The following is a 22,448-nucleotide window of genomic DNA, read 5'->3' on the forward strand; positions in this document are numbered from 1 at the left end:
GAACCCGGGACCTTTGGTTTAACGTACCAATGCTCTACCACTGAGCTACCCGGGAACTCTAACCGACACCGATCCAATTTTTCCCTCTATATCCACAGACCTCAAAGTGGGCTGACAACTGTCAAGCAACCAACTTCAAGTGCACACTAACTCCGTGTGACTTAAATTGTGGTTTTCTGTTAACGAACAGTGACGTGTATTATGCAAATCAAGATTTCAGGTATAACTCCCTGTAAAGTTGATTTGAATAATTTCGAGGGAAAAATTGTTCCGGAGCCGGGTATCGAACCCGGGACCTTTGGTTTAACGTACCAACGCTCTACCACTGAGCTACCCGGGAACTCTAACCAACACCTGTCCAATTTTTCCCTCTATATCCACAGACCTCAAAGTGGGCTGACAACTGTCAAGCAACCAACTTCGAGTGCACACTAACTCCGGCTCCGGAACAATTTTTCCCTCGAAATTATTCAAATCAACTTTACAGGGAGTTATACCTGAAATCTTGATTTGCATAATACACGTCACTGTTCGTTAACAGAAAACCACAATTTAAGTCACACGGAGTTAGTGTGCACTCGAAGTTGGTTGCTTGACGGTTGTAAGTCCACTCTGAGGTCTGTGGATATAGAGGGAAAAATTGGATTGGTGTCGGTTAGAGTTCCCGGGTAGCTCAGTGGTAGAGCGTTGGTATGTTAAACCAAAGGTCCCGGGTTCGATACCCGGCTCCAGAACAATTTTTCCCTCGAAATTATTCAGTAAAATCCCATTTTAACATTCCGTTTTTAAGGAATAGTCTGTTAAGTCCCAGCCAAATTACCATAAGAATAATGTACAGTTGAACTTGGTTATAACGACATCCAAGGGACCTTAAACATTATGTTGTTATAAACGAGTGTTGTAGTAACCGAGATTCACATTATCAATCTAGTGAGGTGGAAAATTAAAAATAACAAACTTAATTAGACTTGTTTTAGATTTATGTATTGACTTTTAAGCCTACAATGAACATAATAAAATACACGTAGGCCTACAATTATAAATACAGTATTCTGTATTTGTTCAGTACTCACCAAACTACTTTACTTAGAAGTGAAGTAATCAGTCATTTTACTCTGTTGTCTTCTACTTGCCCAATACACACTTTCTGGGACTAAATTACATTATATGTTCATAATTTCAGTTGCAATTTCACTGCTCCCTTCCCTAGCTTCATAGAACATGTTCATAATTCTAATGACTTCTAAAGTGTCACTCACTTCTTTTAGTGGCCATACTGCATTAAAATGCGTGCACTTAGTGAAAACTTCCTGTCGAAACTGATCTAATACCGCATGAATTCGGGCAGGTTACAATGGGGTGGGGAATCCGCCTGCATTCCAGAGGTCTATGACAGAAGGAGACTGTAAAGAATTTGTCAGGGTCAGATTTCAACACAATATTTCTTAAAATAATTTTGGTTCTTAGAAAATCTTATTCCAAACCGAGGTTGAAAATGACGTTATATGCGAGGTAGACGCATATGCGTTTGTCGTATTAAGCAAGGTAGGAAAGCATATGTCTTATGTGGAATTAGTAGGGACCACAGAATATTTGACGTTATAGGCGAGGTGTCGCACAAAACGAGGTCACTATAACCAAGTTCTACTGTAATTAATTGCCGCTTTTATGGAAACCCAGTTTAAGAAAAATTCGCCTTATAAGGAACATTTTTCAAGCAGATTTTGTGATAATGAAGCCTGAAATATCGACTCGAATTTCAATAGTCAATAGTACCAGCATATTTGATAGCGCATCTCAATCAATAGTAATGTGACGCCACGTGATGGCATTATTGTTTATTTTTCTTCATAGTTTTGCTCTGTGTTGGTTTCACACAGTGGTTTGTTCTCGCGAGTTATGTGAATATGGTTACAAATTTTTTTTGTTTTGCTTATGCTGTTTACGCATAGTCACAATGGCAACTAAATGGAGGAGTAAGAATTTAACTGTTGGACTAGGCTGACCAGATGTCCCCGATTTCTGGGAACAGTCCCCAGTTTTGAGTTGCTGTCCCCGGGGAGCAAATGTTTCCTATCTGTCCCCAGAAATTTTGATTTTGTTTCAATGACATTTTACACATGAATATTTAAGAATCATGATGAAACTGCTGTGATTCATGCACATTTCTGAACAGTTCTCAGTATGAGACAGAAGAACCAGCAAGTACAGTATAAGACATCCTGCACTCTTTGAGAAGAACATACGATATACCATCTTTGTCTTCATTTGCGTTGCGCGGAAGCATTACAACTGCCGCAGGATCCATTTTTAAGTAGGCCTAGTTCAAAAAAAGAAAAGTTTAGTGATAAACCAACAGGTGAAAATTGGTGTGATGTTTTTCAACATTTCAAAAAAAAAAAAAAATTCCTATTCCAGTTGAAAATCTTCTCAAAATAGTGTCATTAATCATGTGTCTTTCAGTCAGTAATTTGTCAGTTGAGAGACTTTTCTCCACAATGAACTCAATCTGGATTGATGAAAAGTCACGAATGAAAACAAACTTTCATTTCTCATGTGAAGAACTTAGTGTGAAGCTGTATGGGAATGAACAGATCCTTAAAAATATAGCTATATTCTTCAGACAAGTACTTGTAAATTGTGTGTGTTAGAATTCAGTGTGTACAATATCATGTGAAAGACATCGATACAAGCATCAGTACTGAAATTGAATTCTTAGTGGCTATAATTATATATAGAAGTTATGTGTGTTTATTCATTTAATTCAGAAAGTTTAGAAACTCTACAAATTTAGTGTGCAAAGTTCTATAATTGTATCTACTGCTACATGTAATTTCAGCAACATTTCAAAGGATAGTGACTAGATAAGTGTTTGTGGTTTTTCTTAAAATTGCCAATGTCTCCTGTTGGACCATAAAAAATCTGGTCCGCTTATGTTGGACAGAAAGTGACAATAATAAGTGATGCCGAGGCTAATCCTCAGATAACACTATCGGATATGGCAAAAAGCATGGTTTGCCAACTACTTCATTATGGGGAATAATGAAGAAGAAAGAAGAAATTTTGAATGCCGGTTCGGATTCAACCAGACACAAAAACATTTGTGCCTCATCATTTGAAGAGTTAAAAAATACATTTTTAGTTTTACGAAATTAGACTAAAAGGTGGTATAAGTCTGAATGATATCTAGGTGATGCATATGTTCGCAATGGCTCTGAAAAATTACACTTACATGACTATTATGTACACAGAATAGCAGCTAGCCTCATGTTAAATTGGAAAACGACCTAACTTACACTAGGGACAAGTATCCATTGTCATCACAGCAATTTCATGTCCTCAACATTTAAATAATTACTGATTTAATTTCTGATATAATCTTTATATTTCTTGGAAATTATTCTTATTTTTATCAGAGAGAAATTTTGAAATTATATAGGTTGGATAAAAAGTAATGGCAACACTGCTGTCACGTGACAATGGTGCGTTCGAGAGCTGCCAGCTGTGTGGACATGAACAAGGACTGTTAGATGAGTTAGTGCAGCCAGCGGCGACAGTACTCCATCAATCTACTGCAGTGTGTAGAACGTTCACTTTCACAGGGATAGTGCGAGCGCCCTACGACCATCCTTACAAAACTAGAGCAACGTTCCTGGATCAAAATTGAAATGGCACAAGGTCATAGTGCACAAAAATGTTTTCAGGGACTGTGTGAAGCATGTGGCGATGCAGCGTTGCCATATTGCACAGTTGCACAATGGGTTAAAGCGTTCCGGTAAGGCCTTGTTGCACTGGTACCAAAGGGAAGGTGACGACTTTCTTGGACGAATCGTCGCTATGGACGAAACCTGGACTAGCTCGTATGAACCAAACTTGAAACGCCAATCAAATGAATGGAAGAATCCCGGTTCTCCTCGTCCAAAGAAAGTGCGTCCTACACAAAGTGCTGTGAAGGAGATGTTCATTGTGGCATATGACACTGATGGGGTAATACTGCACCACGCTGTACCTCCAAGGCAGACGGAAAACGCGGACTACTGGAACATCCACCGTACTCACCCGATATGATCCATGCGATTACGATCTTTTCACCAAAGTGAAAGAACCACTGTGAGGGACCCGGTACAATACCAGAGATGAACTTATCCATGCTTTAGGGCGGTCAATATGGAACATCAACAAAGATGGACGCGCTGATGGTGTATGACGCCTTCTAAACATTTGGTAAAAGGTAATAAATAAGGGGGGCGACTATATAGAAGGTACGTAAATGTTGTACCCCTGTGAATAAAGCCATGTCAGAAATATCGAACTGTTGCCATTACTTTTTATCCAACCCAAGTAGATAATAAATCTGGCAAAACAAGGGAAGATGTTAACATATGCACTTAAATATGCAAAATAAAAATATATATGCATTTAAAAGGGAAAACCCTCGAAATATCCATTTATGCAAAATAAAGTTGGCTTCATTCGAATGTAAAAACCATGATCAGGAAAGATCCACTTTCACTTTTTCAATATGCCAAATCAATAAAAACATGCAAATGCATGAAGTTCCATGGTCTAATGATAATGCTTGAATTGAGGGGTTTGCCAGAAAAAGGGCGTATACATCAATATGGCGAATTGAGATACATGCAATCTAAGATTTTAAAACGCACCTGAATAAAATGTTATACACGCACAAAGCCCTGTCCTGCAGGTATGTACAGTACAATCAAAACAAAATTTCGCTACTATAATTAGCGAATTATTCATTACATTTTAAACCGTTTTCCCGAAGAAGGGCGTATAGGTCTATCTGCCTTTCTTCTGGCAAAGCCCTCAATTATGGATGTGATACAACACTTACCTGTTTTTGCTCTGCACATAATATGCAACACCAAACACAATGAGTATCACAGCAATCAGACTGCACGATACTGGTACCACGATAACAGATAGCTGAGCATGCCTCGTTACTGTAACATATTATGCAGAAAATTAAGATCTCCTACTACACTCAATTACGTTGATTAAAATAATTTGTCTCTACCTTGGTAATATGCAGCACAGAACTTTCATTGTAGGCTGTGACCCATAAATTTTTTTCGCATAGCCATTATAACTTGGTTCCTAAATTTACATAGAAAAAGAGTACTGTCACCACTTTTCATACTTATTTCCTTAAGTGGACAACAAGCAATACCTTAGGATTATATTTACTCATAAATTGAATTCTCTGCTTAGATTTGTGTTAATATTTATATTTAATACTGTCAACCTTTTGGCATATTTATGGAACAAGTAATACCAGTGGTTCTTTATATAGCCCTGAATAGGGTGACCAGATTCACATCGATAAAAAAGAGGACATAAAGCTTCAAAAATGAGGACATTGTTCGAAAAAAGAGGATAAAAATATGTATTTAGATTTAAGCTAAAGACTATATTATACTTTAATTTACGCCAATATCTATTTTATTACAAAATATTTACAGCAAGATTTAGGCTTATATCATACTTAAAAATATATTAATATCTACTTGATTACAAAATAATTATGATAAAACTCAACAATAATAGTTAGCTACATATGAAAGTCAAGGGAAATTATATATTAAAGAGGACAGAAAATATCTATTTAGATTTACATTCGCACCTCAATCTCTCGATTTACTAGCTACCTGTGAGCAATGACCATAATAAAGAGGAGCAAAGAGAGTTATTTACCTTATTTATTTATTTAACTAGCTAGCTAGATAGTGAGTACAAATTAAAATTATAAAACAAAAATGTTTCTAGCCACTACCGTAAGAGCCAGGCTCGTGTACAGTGTGGTCTTAGCCAATAATACAACATAAAATATTGTTGGCAAAGAGTATATTCTATCGATGCTGCTGCCACCTACAGGCACATTAGTTGAAAAAGGCCTTAAATCAGATAATTTAAAGATATCAGGCATATAAACAAGTTACGAAAAGGATATTTCTTGATTTTTTAAAAATCTGCCCAGGCCCCGGACAAAAGAGGATATCTGGTCACCCTAGCCCTGAATATTGTATCTACATCATGAAGCAGAAAATCTAAAATGAAAAGTATAATAAGTCTACATAAGGTATAGCAATATAAGTGAAAAGAGATTTCATAATAATTCATAACATGTTCCAGTTTTAAAGAAACATTTATTGTGCGGTCCTGATCTTTCAGAGGTTGCTGTTGCTCATACAGCTGTATTTTTAAATGGCATACATAACATGATTTTTTTCTACGATCAAGTAAGTTGCCTGTAATTCCCTTCTCAAGATAAAGTACTTAACTGTTGTATCTATCATGTGAGTTACACATCTCACAGAAAGTACAGTTCCTTTATTTACACACTGGGTAAGAGCTGAGATAATGCAAGCCGAATTGATTGTATAATGATCCAGAAATTGGTGTATGCTAAGTATATTCGTTTCGTTGCTAAGACATTAACATATTATCTATATATATATTATATATATCTCTATATATATATATATATATATATATATATATATATATAATTTGAACTGGTAATGAAAATTACGGGAAAACAGCTGAACGAATTTTAATAAATGACCCCACATTTTGAAGCTTGGAACCCAAAGTTTTTCAGAAAAATAGTAGTTTTCAGTGAAATGTCAATTTTCCTACATAATTTTCCTATTTTCCAAAATCCACCTTTCGTCAGTTTTGAGAACTACTGTAATAGCATTTCAGAATAAAACAAAACACACACTACAATAAACAATAGGTTATTACACGAAAACCATGACCTGCAGGATTGCTGCCATATTTAGAGTTGAGATGGCTCAGATTCTTTCACATCATAATGCCAATATGTCGATCTTCATTTGTGTAATTTTTTGATAACATATAAAAATAATTGACAGATCTGATTCTCTGGTCTGTAGTTTTCCGAGTACAGCTGTGTATTGGATATTAAGAACTACATAACTTAAAAATGTTTGATGACATTATTACAATTAAAATGAAATATTATAGTTATTGCAATTATACACATAATGCTATATTGATGATATGAAAGTGAAACTTTCTGGTGTTTTATATATATATATATAAGCAGACGCATATCTATAATTTACTGAGTAACGGCTATATATATATGTCACTGAAAACTATAAAACTTACGTAAGGTAACAATATTGTTATTAAAAATGAAATACTTTTATAGTTATATGGCTGCAAAAGGGTATCTGTCGAATACAGGGGGGAGAGCCATTAATCCTTCCCATTGAAGGCCTTAAGGAACCAACCTGGACAAATACCTAATGTCCCATCCCTACCTTCCTGTGGTACAGCTGTTAGTAAGCATAATTTTACGAGCTGAACTAAAGGGAGGGGCTACTCATCAATTAGCACTGGTCAGCTTGATGAGTTAGTGACCGAATTTGGTATAATTTTCATCTATTCAATACCTAATTCCCTCTTTACCCTTTCCTATCCAGTCCTCTGACTGAACTCTTACTTTCTTCGACCTCGACGGCATTAGAGCATTCGAGGCCTAGGGGTTCATTTCACTTTCTTTCCTCCTCTTTCTACTTTCTGTTCCTAGTGCTGACCTGCTATGGCACTAAAATCGTCCTCCATTGGCTTAAGGAGGGAAAGCTGGTGGTCAACAAGATCTCCCAGCTAGGTCCAATGGACCCGTTGACCAACAGCAGGTGTGGTCCTCCAGACATTCTGGGGGTTGTGTGTGAATGAAGTAGCCACCAAAACGTTAAAATATGGTGTTCACTTAAATCGGCTACAGCTTGCCATTTTCACAATGGATTCGGAACACCTCAAAATCTGTGCTTCAGTGGCTGACCATGATAATATCTTTGAAAAATATTGGAGTGCAAGAGGTCAAATGACTTTATTCTCAAACGCCTGGCATTAGAAAACAACAACAACAACTTTTATAGTTATTAATCAAGTGGTGTGGGTCTTTTTCATATATTTAATGGCAGTGTGATATAGATATTTATATGTCTGATTCTCTCATTTTCCTTGGTAGTAATTGAGTCATGCTTCCTATTTTAGCTGCGTCTTTAAATTACATCAAAATTAATTTCATATTTCTTTGGTTTAATGGATTAGATTTGTGATCGCTGCCAAGTAAGATCTCTTAGTAGGGGAAAAAATTATTCTGCCCTCTACATTTCAGGGTAGTTCACGAAACATGCAGCAGCTATACAAAGATGCTAAGTCTTTTGCTCAAAGCATGACAAACCTTACATTTTCTTAACTTTCACCTACAATCCGCAATGACTTTAAATAGCTACTGCATTACTCCCACATGAAAGACTCACTGATCGTCCTGACGTTGTTACTTGCATTTTCGCACTGAAACTCAAGAACTGAAGATGGATAGGTTCAAGGAAAAGTATTTGGCATAAAAGAAACATTCAGAGAGAGTGTGTTTTATTATTATGGAAGCAAATAACTTTCAAAATGCCTGGTATTCTTCATTGAAAGTGAATCTGAACAATTTTTATTTGGATTCTTATGGACTTAGTTTGCAGCATTTGTTGCACAAGCCACTAGTTTACTTAGAATGCGCCAATTTCTGGATATTTAAATAATAAATGCGGGTTTGCAGTGTACCAACTCTTGATTATTATATAATAAAGGAACTCTAACAGCAGGATATTGTAATGTCATCTATTGATAAATAAACTGAAGCATTTCCAAAACGAACTAGTTACTATTCATTTCACATGCTGTAATCTACCTACCACCTCTTTTGAATGATGTGGCGAAAAAACTTCCTCTTTGAATGATTCTCATTCAGAAGCAGAAACAAACAAACTAGTTTGCATAAAAGAGCTAGTTTAGGCCATCACTATTAAAAAGTGCATTCCTAAGTTCTGCCAGAGATAGTTTTATCCTAATTATTTTGTAATATTAACATGCTTTTAAGTATGATATAAGCCTAAGTCTGTACTGTAAATATTTTGTAAAAAAATAGATATTGACGTAATTTATAGTATAATGTAAGCCTAAGCCTAAATCTAAGTACATATTTTCTGTCCTCTTTTTTCGAACAATATCCTCCTTTTTGAAGCTTTGTGTCCTCTTTTCTATCGATGTAAATCTGGAGGAGTAGGAATCAAGAATCAAGGCGTTTGTGTACCAACTACACAGCCTTGCTAACCTCCTGAGAGTATAATATATGAGCCGTGCTCGATGTCTCAATCAATTCTACTAGCCCGCTGTACCACCGACAGCCTTCGCATTCTGCCTTATTGCTGACAGCGCCATCTTTACATGCATAATTCCTGTTAATTTTCCTATTGGCTGGCTGGATCACGCGGTACATTAGAGAGAGGGAAAGCTAGCCTTCTTGGTAGCTACGAAGAGATTGAAAATATACTCAGAAATTCGTCGTTGTACATGGAACATCGTTGCGATAAGCATACGCAGGAATTCAGTGTTGCACAGTAAGGATCGTGACTATACTCAGGAACTCAGCATCGTACATTAGTCATTGAAAGTATACTCAGGGAGCAGCTGTGGTAGACAAGATTGTAAATTCATTCAGGGAGACCAGTGTTGTGGGGATAAGTATACTTGGAAAGTCTGTCGTATGGTTTATTTCATTGTTAGTGTACTTAGCAAACCAGTGTTGTCAGGATTAGTAGAGTTAATTTCATCTGCTATTCATCGTATTCATTGGTTTGGAGGTTAATTAATTACGTTATTCAGATGCATTGTATTATACGTCGATTTGTTAATTGCGTAGAAGACTCGAGAATATGGTTATGAATAGTCGTATCAGTTACTATCTCTACTTGTGTCTATCATTTTGAAGATTGAATTAATTACAGGGCTTAAATGATTTCAGTGTTAGCGATCTCCTTTCTCTCTCTTGTATTATATTGTTGTTGTTTTCTAATGCCAGGCGTTTGACAATAAAGTCATTTGACCTCTTGCACTCCAATATTTTTCAAAGATATTATCATGACCAGCCACTGAAGCACAGATTTTGAGGTGTTCCGAATCCATTTCTTGGTTTGAGTTGCACAATGGACAGTTAGGGGACTGATATATTCCAATTCTATGCAGGTGTTTGGCCAAACAATCATGGCCTGTTGCCAATCTAAATGCAGCTACAGACGATTTTCGTGGTAAATCTGGAATTAACTGTGGATTTTGATGCAGAGAGTTCCATTTTTTCCCTTGGGATTGTGTTATCAAATTTTGTTTGTTGAAGTCTAAGTATGTAGATTTAATAAATCTTTTCACAGAGTAATACGTAGATTTAGTAACAGGTCTGTAAGTAGCAGTGCTGCCCTTCTTTGCTAAAGCATCCGCATTCTCGTTTCCCAGGATTCCACAATGGGATGGTATCCATTGGAATACAATTCCTTTATTGAGTGATATTAATTGAGAGAGCATTTTAGTTATTTCTGCTGTTTGAGATGAAGGTGTGTGTTTAGAGACTATTGATAGAATAGCTGCTTTGGAGTCTGACAATATAACTGCATTTTTAAATTTATTGATGTGGTATAGAAGATTCCTGAGACTTTCACTTATTGCAATGATTTCTCCATCAAAACTTGTTGTTCCATACCCAAGAGATCTATAAAGTGAGAAGAGACAGCACGTAACACCTGCACCGGCACCTTGTTCTCTGGAGATCAAGGATCCGTCAGTGTATAAATGAAGCCAGTTTTGTGGAGGGTATCTAATATTAATTGTCTCTAAAGACAATTGTTTTAGTATTTCAGTGTTTACTTCTGATTTCAGTATTTCTTCTGTTAAATTTAGATTATATTCCATATTTAATAGAGTTAAAGGGTTTGGTTTAATTTGTAGGTTTTCTTTTAAATTCGGGATATTGATTTTCTGTTTTAATTCTTGAACAATGGATATGAAACTTTTTTGAGTTTTCAATCTACAGAGAGGATGTATGAATGCCAATTGTTTCCTGGTAATCTAATAAGTTTTTCATATTGAATCAGTGCTTTTTCTTCTATTGTCATTTTGATGCTGTTAATATTAGTGAGGAATCTCATAGAATCTATTGGAGTTGTTTTGATTCCACCAGTAATGAGTCTGAGAGCTTGGTTTTGAACATATTCTATTTCGTTTATGAAAGGTGAAGTAATTAAAATTTCTCCGCAGTATGTCAGCACTGGCAGTATAAACATTTTGTATGTAGTGTTCAAAGTATTCCTAGAGCATCCCCATTTCTTTCCTGCTAGTCTTTTTAGAAGGGAGAATCTTTTACGAGCTTTTTCAGAAATGTATTTCAAATGGTTGCTCCATGTTAACTTACTATCGAAAATAACTCCAAGATATTTGGATTCATAAGTCCTAGGAAGGTGTTGGCCATTGTATTGGATATTGAATTCTCTTTCTTTTTTACCAAGTGAATTGTATTTATTGTATAGATGTGTCATTGTGAATTGAAATTACTGTAACTGCTTAGCTATAATATTTGCCATACCAGTTGAGTGTGTGTTGTTTTCTGATACTAGAATGTTCCCTTCAGGAAATAGTGTATTGGTATACACGGGACTCACGAATTGTGAGTTATGTATAACCTCGAATATACAATTGTGGATCATGTTGAATAGGGCTCAGTCATGTATGGTGTTAAATGGTACTTATGTATTCTGAGTATTGAATGACTGAGATAGTGTGAGGTTGATGAATACGATAATGCAACACATATTCTTAGATTATAATTTTGTTACAGTACTTGTTATTCAGTTTCATCATTAATGTACGAGGCGCATCCAGAAATTAAGTTTCCCTATTTTTTTTAAAAAAAGAACACACACTTTCAGGAAAACATTTATTGGTAACAGGTACAGCAATGTTTCAGCTATTTTTCAACATAGCCACATCAGAATTGGGACACTTGTCATATTGTGGGATCAACTTTTGTATCCCTCTGCCGTAGAACTCTGCTGCCTGTGAATGGAACTAGCGTGTGACAGATGTCTTCAGCTCTTCGTCATTGCCAAAATGCTCACCGGAGGACAGGAATTTCTTGAGGTGCAAGAAAACGTGAAAATCGCTAGGAGCAAGATCAGGGCTGTAGGGTGGATGATCAAATAACTCCCAGCCAAATTCTGTCAAAACAGCTGCTGTGCGCCAAGCCGTATGTGGACGAGCATTGTCATGGAGGAGCACAACACCTGCAGTAAACATTCCACGCCTCTTATTTTGAATGGCACGTCGCAATTTTCGCAGTGTTTCACAAGAACAGTCAGCATTCACTGTTTCACCTCTTGGAAGAAGTCAATGAGCAGAATGCCCTTCCTGTCCCAGAACACCGTGCACATCACTTTCCGTACCGACAGTGTCTGTTTGAATTTCGTCCTGACCGGAGATCCACTATGCCGCCAATGCATTGACTGCGGCTTGGTTTCCGGGATGAAGTGCAAAATCCAAGTATCATCGCCCATGACGATCCTGTCGAGGAACTCGTCGCCGTCATCGTGATACCGTTGCAGAAATGTCAGTGCTGCTCCTAAACGTCGCATTTTGTGTTCGGGTGTCAGGTTTTTTGGCACCCACCTGGCACACACTTTTTTGAACAGCAGGTGCTTAGTGACAATCTCATGTAACAAGGATCGCGATATCTGCGGAAAATGGCTGCTCAGCTCCGTAATCGTGAAGCGACGGTTCTCCATGATGCACTGCCGCACCAGCTCAACACCATCATTGATGAGGGACGGTTGCCCACTGCGCTCTTCATCATGGACACTTTGACGACCTTCGGAAAACTGCCTACAACAGCGACGCACCATCTGCTTACTCATGATGTTCGCCCCATAGACCTGACAGAGCTACCGATGAATTTCAACTGGCCCAATGCTTTGTGTATTAAAGAACTTTATCACCGACCGAAACTCGCAGGCGGCGGGAGAAGGAATAAGAGCTTCCATTTCAGACCACTGCTGCCACGCTACTGGCACCAGGCGGGACCTGTCCGGCTGGCATATGATTGATATGTCATAGATCTGTTATGCATGCGCAATTGACACGGCTAATTAAGTTTACTTTCAAGGGGAAAAAATCGGGAAACTTACTTTCTGGATGCGCCTCGCATCACATCAATTCATTCGTGTATTGTTTATCTATCGCTTCGTCAATCACACTGTTTGTTATAAACTTGCATTTGTTATTTGATCGCTATTCCACTGTGCCCACCCCTAAACTCAATGCCTCTAACATCTGACAAATGGCACAAATTGGTAGCAGAATAGGGCCTCATATACTATACCATACTTCATACATGATTATGACTTAAGATGTATGTGCAAAGACCGAAGTATAGTATAATATATCTGCATTTGTGTCCTAACTGTAACCTGCATTTTTCAGCATAGTTCTTCATGTAAGTGACTTTTTTTTTTTTTGAAGTGTAGAATTATATTGAACTTTAAAAATAAAACAACAAATGTCTCAGGATTCAAGAGGCTAAACATGCGTGTATTAAACTCTTAACTGCAACAATCAAAGACAAATACATAACACACTTACCTTCATAGACATTGATTCCAACTTTATTAACAACCTTAGACACATCATTTCTAATAATAATTAAGAGCGTATACATTGATGGTTCACGAAAGTAGTGTATCACAGAAAACTGGCAGTCTGTGCTTATTAAAGTTGGACATGTCTCATTTCCTGAAAAAGTACAAACAAAAAAATAAATAATACTAAACATTATGCAATTAATGTACATATGTCGAATACACAGGACAATGCAATATGATCAGCTGCTTTTAATGCCACTAGATGTAACTACGAGCTTCTGCAATTCCATATCTGAGAAGACCTGCAAAACTAAAACACGAAATCGCGACTTCGACTTCTTTTTGAAGGAAGCCATACTAAGGACTTTCAATGCTATCGAAAATAAAAATAAATGAGCAAAGATGGAAACAATCTGTCTCGAATTCAATAAAACAGATGCTATGATCATTCATGACTGGATGAAGCAGAAAAAAAGGAACAAGAAATGTCATCTTCAGACTACAAATTCACAGTTTTCACCACTAAATAGCCCTATGCAAAATGATACTAGGCAGTGTGAGGCTTGGTTTAGCTTTATGAAGACTACACACGGGATGCGTCTGTACACTTAGGCATGCTTTGGCCTATAATGCATCCTATATATGTGATTAATGTCCAAGCCCAGCAGGTGGCCTGGGTAACATTCGTGAATCCGATGCTAACAAGAGGGCCATCCTGCCTTAGCTCCTGATAAAGCCAGATTCCATTTTGCAGACGAATAGCCTGAAAAGTCCCAGGGGCCCTGAGCTCCAAACCCTTCTTTATCAGCCAATGCTGACAGGTAGGCCATCCTGCCTCAGCCCTCAATAGGTTCAGGTCTCATCCGCATATGAGTGGCCTGATAAGCCCCAGAAGCCTGGAACTTCAAGCTCTTCCTATAAAGGCACTGGGAACCTGTATTATCCACAAGACTTCACTCCAGCCTATTTTTACTATTGCAGATGACAGATGAAATGAGGGGGAGGTAAAGTGTGTTGGTGGAATAAGAGAGGGAAACCCTCTGTAACGGCTGTTTTGTCCACCACAATAATTCCATTACGATCTGGCCAAGGATCGAAATCAGGCTACTTGGAAAGAAGAACAGTGTGTTAGTATTGAGTCACAGATGCGGCAGGCTGCATGAGAAGAAGTGTAATTTACTACCACCTTGTAGTCTATATAAAAAAAAAGTCAGTGTAAAATTCTCCGGAGGTAAAATAGTCCCTCAATCAGATCTCCGGGTAGGGACTGCACTGAGAGATGCCAAGAATCGTACTAAAGTACTTATTTGGAACACCAAAAGTCACACCGTCCAGTCCAGTTTATATGAAAAAAGTCAGTAATGGAATGCTAAATACCCAGCCCCGGAACAATTTTTCCCTCGAAATTATTCAAATCAACTTTACAGGGAGTTATACCTGAAAGCTTGATTTGCATAATACACGTCACTGTTAGTTAACAGAAAACCACAATTTAAGTTCCACAGAGTTAATGTGTACTCAAGGTTGCTTGACAGTTGTCAGCCCACTTTGAGGTCTGTGGATATAGAGGGAAAAATTGCATCTGTGTCTGGAAGAGTTCCCGGATAGCTCAGTTGGTAGAGCATTGGTACATTTAACCAAAGGCCCCAGGTTCAATACCTGGCCCCAGAACAATTTTTCTCTCGAAATTATTTAAGTATTAGAGTGTTTACTACTTGGAAACAGCAAGGACTATAATTTTTAGGTGTACATTGTCACCCTATAACTGGAGCAATTCCACTTCTTTTACGGAATACAATGTTCCCCATTCCACCTGATCATGGCTACAAGAATTGGACGTATACCCTTTAGCTCTGATGCATCCCCCACCTTTCTTGACACTCCTAAGGCAATAGATAATTCTCATATGACAATCTTCAATCGGTAACTCTTGTGCTATGTCCAAATATCTGTCTGCAATTACTGGAACACGGCTTTTAGTTGGCATTCATTTTCTTACTGTTTTAATACTTCCAAAATTTTAGAAGTGCTGATCTTTTGAGTGCATTTTCACTACAGGTCTTATTAATAAGATGAATTTCTGAGTTTCTAAGTCTCTTATCCCATGCAAAAACAGAATTCAATAGCACAAATCCGACACTTTACTGAGAGAATATTTAATTGCTCTGTCATTTTAGAATGATTACATTAACGATGATCAATGTTACTAATGGAAAAACAAATGAATACAGCATTAACAAAGTAAATATAAGTGCTAATATATTCTAAGGAACATCAACTCGACTTTTCACTTATCATACCTTGAGTTCAGTTCAAAACTGTATTAGGAATAAAAAAGATATCATGCTAGCATTGCAATCTGTCAACAAATTTTCTAAATGGTTTAATATGAGGTATTATGAATTGAAAATTAGTATCGAAAAATTGCCACCTACGAAAACAATGCATTTTCTAATGTTTCAGTTTCAGATAAATGGAATTCAGATCTTACCTGTTACGTTGTATGAACCAGTAAAGAAACGGATACAGTAACCTATATCTGCAGAACCATTACAAGACACTTTGAGATCCAGCATATCTCCATGTTTTAACCAATTTGTGCCTGTTATTGTAACATTAGAGATTGGAGCTGTAAAAGAAATGCATTTCGTATAGTAAACTTACTTACATTACTTACAAATGGCTTTCAGAGAACCTGGAGTTTCATTGCCACCCTCACCATCGGTCCCTATCCTAAGCAAGATTAATCCAGTCCCTACCATCATGTCTCAACTCCCTCAAAGCCATTTTAATATTATCCTCCCATCTACGTCGCGGCCTCACCAAAGATCTATTTCCCTCCAGCATACCAACTAACAATTTTGTATATTATAAATTTAAAAATACAATTCTAAACATATTACCTCATTTGCAAGTAACACTTGTCTCCAACAAGGATGCATTCAGCATGTAAAAATTATAAAAAGTTCATACAAATATAGGTCAGATTTGCCTAATTTTCAAGTTACACATAATTTTGTGTTCTTATAATTCTTTGCATAATCAGAGTTACAAGAGCTTGTTTCATTCAAATGCTTATGAAAATATTCGTTACTTCATCATCTTATAGAGGACAATGTGGATGGCTTATTATAGAAGATCTTTTAGTGTTCTTTGAATTACGTACTTTTGTGTTAATTCTCTTCATATGAAAATTACATTTGAAACTTGCTACTGATAGCTATGTTGCAATAATGAAGACACTCAATTGCAGAGGTGAAAAATATGTGACGTCTCATACACATTTTTCAAATACTAAGCAGTTTTCTTTCCCTCTTTCTGAGGAGCGCCCGAAGACTTGCACTGCAGCCTGAGATCTATTGTGCCGACCTCCTTATTGTGGGATGATTATTGAAGTCCTTAGGACTGCATTCCTGTGAGTATGTGATTCACTGCACAGTGCCATCTTATTGATTCAGCTATGGCACCCAGGTCTGATAGAGTCTCCCTGTTGATACACCGCAACCTCCTGACCTGAAGATCACAGCACCATAGACATCGTGATTCACCATGGTGCCATCTGTCCAAGGGAGCTATACAGACTGGGTGGCTCCTTGGTCTGCCATAGTCCACTGTAAAAGCATCTATGCCTCCCTGGAATCTATATAGCTCCCCCAGACATATGACATCTATAAAAGAATCACGACACCACATCTGCTAGATCTCACAGTCGACTTGATAGATGAAGTTGAAATGAATGAATGCAAAATGAGCCTGAGGTCCAAAGGCGAAAGTTTGCCAGAAATTCTGCTCTTAGTGGTTGAGGGGAGAAAACTTCGGAAAAACTCCAACCAGCAACTTGTCCCAACCAGAATTTGAACCCAGGTCTGCTTGAATCACTGTCAGACATGCTAACCATTACTCCACAGCTGTAGACTGTTAAACAATTAGAAAAATTCTTTAACTGAAGCATCGGCCGGAACAACGTTGTAAGTTACAAAATTTTCATTCGGCGTGTTTCCGTGTACTTAATAATGTTGTATGTCATGTTACTTTGCTATACTCCTTGGTTTGCAACTGTCCATCAATGCAGTACGTGGAATTTGTCCACTCAAAAGTTTGCTACCCTCATAAGAACAACGTTGTACACGTACACATTTTTGCAGCTCCTGTAAATTTTACCAAATGTAACTTATAACGTTGTTCCAGCCGATGCTTCAACTATTGTCTGCCAAACAGCAGAACCTTTCGAAAGGTAATAAAAATCCTGCATGTGATTTTAATTCCACACACACTGGACTGATAACATTCAAATGCTCTGCCAATGAATACAACAGATACATATTTGACATCCTCGAGCAAATGAGTTCTGTGATGTGTTCTCAGGCTTGAAAGCAGGTCCATGAGTTATAATGAGCACTTCCTATAGAGATATGCCCACAGTTGCTGACTGTAACTTGAAAACAAAGCGAAATCAAGCTTATATTTATATTACTATTCTACTAATTTCAAATCCTGGATCCATCCCTGGTTTCCAATGAGTAAAAATAGAAAGCTTGTTCTTTTTCTCGTGATTCAAACAGTAATAGCATTACACATCTGAACTAAACATTTCAAAACAAGCAAAATGTGAGAGGTAATAGCCTGTTATAATAGACTTCAAAATCAAGTTAAAAATTATAAATTTTATGAAGTTACAAATGCACATATAATAACTTACCTTTTACGACTAGTTTTCTGTGGAAATAGCCGTAAGTTTTGTTTGGATCTGCAGGTATCGTAGATGAATTGAGACAAATATATGGCATGAAGAACGTGCTGTTATTCAGTGTAACATTGGACATGTTCAATGCAGATGCTAATGTTGGTATGATAGTAGAATTCTGAACTGGAAACATTCGCATTGCATCACTGATCTCATTGGAATTAATTTGAAAAGACATATTTTTAGGAGCTGCAGTTGTTGTAGGAGCAGAAGTGGTAGTAGATGTAGTAGTTGTAGTTGTTGTAGTTTTGGATGTAGTTCCAGTAGTGGCATTAGGAGCCACAGTAGTAGGAGGGGTTGGAGTTGTTGTAGTAGTAGTTGTGGTTGTAGAAGTGGTTGTGCTGGTGGTGGTTGTTGTTGGAGGCTCAAATGATGCCACTAAAAGTGCTTCCACAATATGCATCTTCCCAGGCTGTGTGTAGTTGAAGTTAAATACATAGCCAGGACTAACTCCATAGTAGACACAGTCTACAAACCAGTAGGTTAAGATGCTTGTTGCTTTCTGGGTGAGAAAGTCAAAATCTGGTCCAATCAAATCAACACGATGTGTTACTTGAGCTTTGCTGGACACAAACTCATTTTCTCTGACACGACCTGATTGTGTGAGTGACATCTTTCCATTTAGAAGAGCTGGAAAAAATTAAGAGCATATAATTTGTACATGAGCCATTGAAAAATGATTTACATTTAACTACAATACAAACCTCCTATTTGTGATACCTTACAAATTACACTGATGCTACATTGACATCATCCCATCTTCTCCAAAGATTTTCATACCATTACTACTTCTAAAGTAACTTTTATACAGTATGACGTTTATTCTGCACACCACGATTTTTCCTCGAATTTTTCCTATTTCTTTTCCCTTATCTTACCCTTATTCCTGCCTTTCCCTTTTATTTTATTTTTTAATTTTATTTAATTTATTTCTTTTCTTTTTCACAATAGAGGGCAGTTGCTTTTGCTTCCTATGCTACCGAGGTTTGAGTATTACACTTGAAATTTTCTCTCGCTAGAGCGCAGCAGATTGACTCTCGATTCTTCCGGGTATTGAGGTTAACTGCTAGGGGTTCACTAATGTATTTATGTTTTCCTATTGGGTACTCTACCCAGAGAGAAGTAGTCAGCTAGCACCCATGTGGTGAGTCACATTGTGTGGGCTAGGAGTTCTTGTTATATGAGGGTGGACCCAAAAGTAACCGGAACCGAATTGTTGCGTGCGCATGCTTTGTAGTTCGAGTGGTGAAGCTAGTTTGGGGTCTCCCGCGACCGTTAGTGAGCTGGCGTCAGTCTGAGTTAAGTGGTTTGTTTGTGGTGCTGTGTTGTTTGCGTTCCTGTTTCAACCGTTTAGCTATTAGTGAGATGTCCGACCACAAGGAACAAAGAGTGTGTAAAATTTTGTTTTCTGTTAGGAAAACTGCAGCTGAGATCATTGGGATGCTTCGGCAAGCCTTTAATGATGATGCTTTGGGGAAATCACAGGTCTACAAGTGGTTTTCCCGTTTCAAATCTGGCAACATGTAAACTGAAGACATGCCACACTCAGGGCATCCTTCGACAGAAAGAAATGACGAAAACATTACCAAAATCAAACGGGCAATTGATGAAGATCGTCGAAAGACCAGTTTCTTTCTCCAGTTTTGTTTTGATGTTCTCCACTTTTCTGTATTCATATGCGAAGAATAATAATAAGAATAAAAGCATTTGAAATGTTTTATGTTTTGGAGCAAGAACAAAATTCATTCATATTTTTTTTAAAACTATCCTTATTTGTGAAAATGAGCCTATATGACATGAACACATAACCACAGAAGTCTTCCATAAAATTCAACTGAATTGAATTGAATTCACTTTCCCATAGGTAATAGTAAATAAAGTTTAATAACCTCAGTCATATTCTGTACGACGGGTGTGACAGACATTAACCAGAGCATTACTATATCTTAATTCTGAATCAAGCAAAAGTAATATTCAGATTGTATTGACTAATGACTCAACCTTATTTCTGTGAACTTTTATTTCTTTTATAGCTTATTATTAATAAATAAAATAAACTTCAGAGTAATTTTTGAGATGGGTGTGACACGCACAACTGTTATCATTAATGTAATTAAAACTCGTTATCTACCTCACCTGCTTTTAGAATGAATTTCTAAAATGAGAAAGAAAACTACTGCTGTATATAAAGGTATGGTCACACGTCGCTACTTTTGCAGCGATGCAGCACAAAAAACTGCGCAACTCTCGTACTACGACGTATGAACAACAGTGTAACCCGAAAAGTAGCGGCTGCTGAACCTGCTGCCCGCTACTTTTTCATGCTGCGCACAGCTTAAAAGTAGTGACGTGTGAACGGGGTTCTCAGGGTTTAAGCCGCAGCATTTTTGATATCGGTTTTAAAAGGTACGGTCACATGTAGCTACTTTTGCTGCGCAACTTTTGTACTGCAGCTGCAAAAGTTGCGTGTCATGTTCACATGTAAGCTAAAAGTAGCGTGCTGCACGCTACTTTTCGTGCTGCGCAACCCGAGTGCAGCAAAAGTTGCAACTGGAGGTTGTGAGTCTGTTCACACACAAGGTGCTAATTTTGCAGCCGCAATCATGCTGCAGTTTTCATCTCCGTGTTGACTCCTCAATATATATTTTGTGGTTACGTTCGCATTATTAATAAACTCATGCGAAAGCTTACTTATCTATTATTTGCTTTTCTGTCCCAACTAGTAATCAGAAATTGGCATTATTTTTACTATAACGCTATTAAAACGCCCATATACTTAAATGATAACCAACAGCATATTCACGTAATCAATGTTGGCAACCCTCCTGTTTAAAACTACGCTATAGAAAATTAAAAAAGTGAATTATATCGTCAGCAAATATGCTCAGACTGTGTTGGGCATTTAATAACTGTTACGAATAATTTATTTTCATCACATCTAACATTAAAATACATCCATACAACAAAAGTATCATTGGCACATACAGGTGGCAACAATGGTTGCAACTGCAGCAAAAGTTTCAACAAAACCGATATCAAAAATGCTGCGGCTGCAACCCTGAGAACCCTGTTCACACGTTGCTACTTTTAAGCTGTGCGCAGCATGAAAAAGTAGCAAGCAGCAAGTTCGGCAGCCACTATTTTCGGGTTGCACCGTTGTTCACACATCGCAGTACAAGAGTTGCGCAGTTTTTGTACTGTGTCGCTGCAAAAGTAGCGACGTGTGACCGTACCTTAAGATGACACCAAATCAGCTGATTGATGAAAAGAAGGAATAATTCAAGGACACTCAACATAGATCATTTTTCACACTGAAGTTCAGCATGTGCACACTTCACATTTGTTCATAAAATATACACAGATACAGTAAACTAAGTTGTTGAACTTATTTCTACTGTAAAATATAAATAATAAGGGTTTATTATTATTAGTCTCCAGAAAGAAATACTAAACTTTAAAAAATAATGTCCAGGCTCAGTTTAGCATGGAATGGCTGAGTGGCTTTTTACTGAGTTTTGGTTAAATTAATTATTTTTTTTATTATCACAAGACAACATAACAGTTTTCCATCTATGTCCCTCCTATTCCTCAATGCATAATTGATTCATGGATGGGTGCAGGCAGTGGTGCCATGCAACAGTAGTAGCGTTGCCCAGTGATTTATATTTTATATTTTTTTTTTTAGTTGGTTATTTAATGATGCTGTATCAACTACGAGGTTATTTAGCGTCGATGAGATTGGTGATAGCGAGATGGTATTTGGCGAGATGAGGCCGAGGATTCGCCATAGATTACCTGGCATTCACCTTACAGTTGGGGAAAACCACGGAAAAAACCCAACCAGGTAATCAGCCTAAGCAGGGATCGAACTCGCGCCCAAACGTCCAGGGTTTTATCTGAGTGCTTGGTGGATATGCAGCTTTACACAGAAGAGTGATAATCTCTAAAATGGGAAGAATATTAAATGAGGTTGTTAGATAGATGATGAATGCTGAAGACGATGTGACTGAGAGGAACGAGAAAGAGAAATCTGAAATGGTTTAACCTGATTCATATGGACGACAGTTGTTGGCCCAAAAAAAGGACACAAACAGATACAATCTGGAAGGAAAAAGAGGGACAGACCCAGACACACATGAAATGTACAGATGAAGATAAGAAAGGATTTACATCTGGATGAGAAGAGTGCATAG

The 22,448-nt window shown here is 37.4% G+C and overlaps 1 protein-coding gene across 3 annotated transcripts in view; it reads right to left on the reverse strand.

The window, feature by feature from the left end:
- The window catches only part of LOC138709061 (uncharacterized), a 39,400-nt gene that overhangs the window by 12,254 nt on the left and 4,698 nt on the right, over window positions 1-22,448 (reverse strand). For all 3 annotated transcript variants that reach the window (XM_069839564.1, XM_069839563.1, XM_069839562.1), the window contains exons 4-7: window positions 18,211-18,885; window positions 16,003-16,140; window positions 13,513-13,662; window positions 4,856-4,964 (exon numbers count right to left, since the gene is read on the reverse strand). In XM_069839564.1, coding sequence (XP_069695665.1) covers window positions 4,856-4,964; window positions 13,513-13,662; window positions 16,003-16,140; window positions 18,211-18,885 — 1,072 coding nt within the window. The remainder of the gene's footprint in view (window positions 1-4,855; window positions 4,965-13,512; window positions 13,663-16,002; window positions 16,141-18,210; window positions 18,886-22,448) is intronic.

Source organism: Periplaneta americana, chromosome 11 (genome assembly GCF_040183065.1).
Source record: "Periplaneta americana isolate PAMFEO1 chromosome 11, P.americana_PAMFEO1_priV1, whole genome shotgun sequence".
Taxonomy (NCBI): Eukaryota; Metazoa; Arthropoda; class Insecta; order Blattodea; family Blattidae; genus Periplaneta; species Periplaneta americana.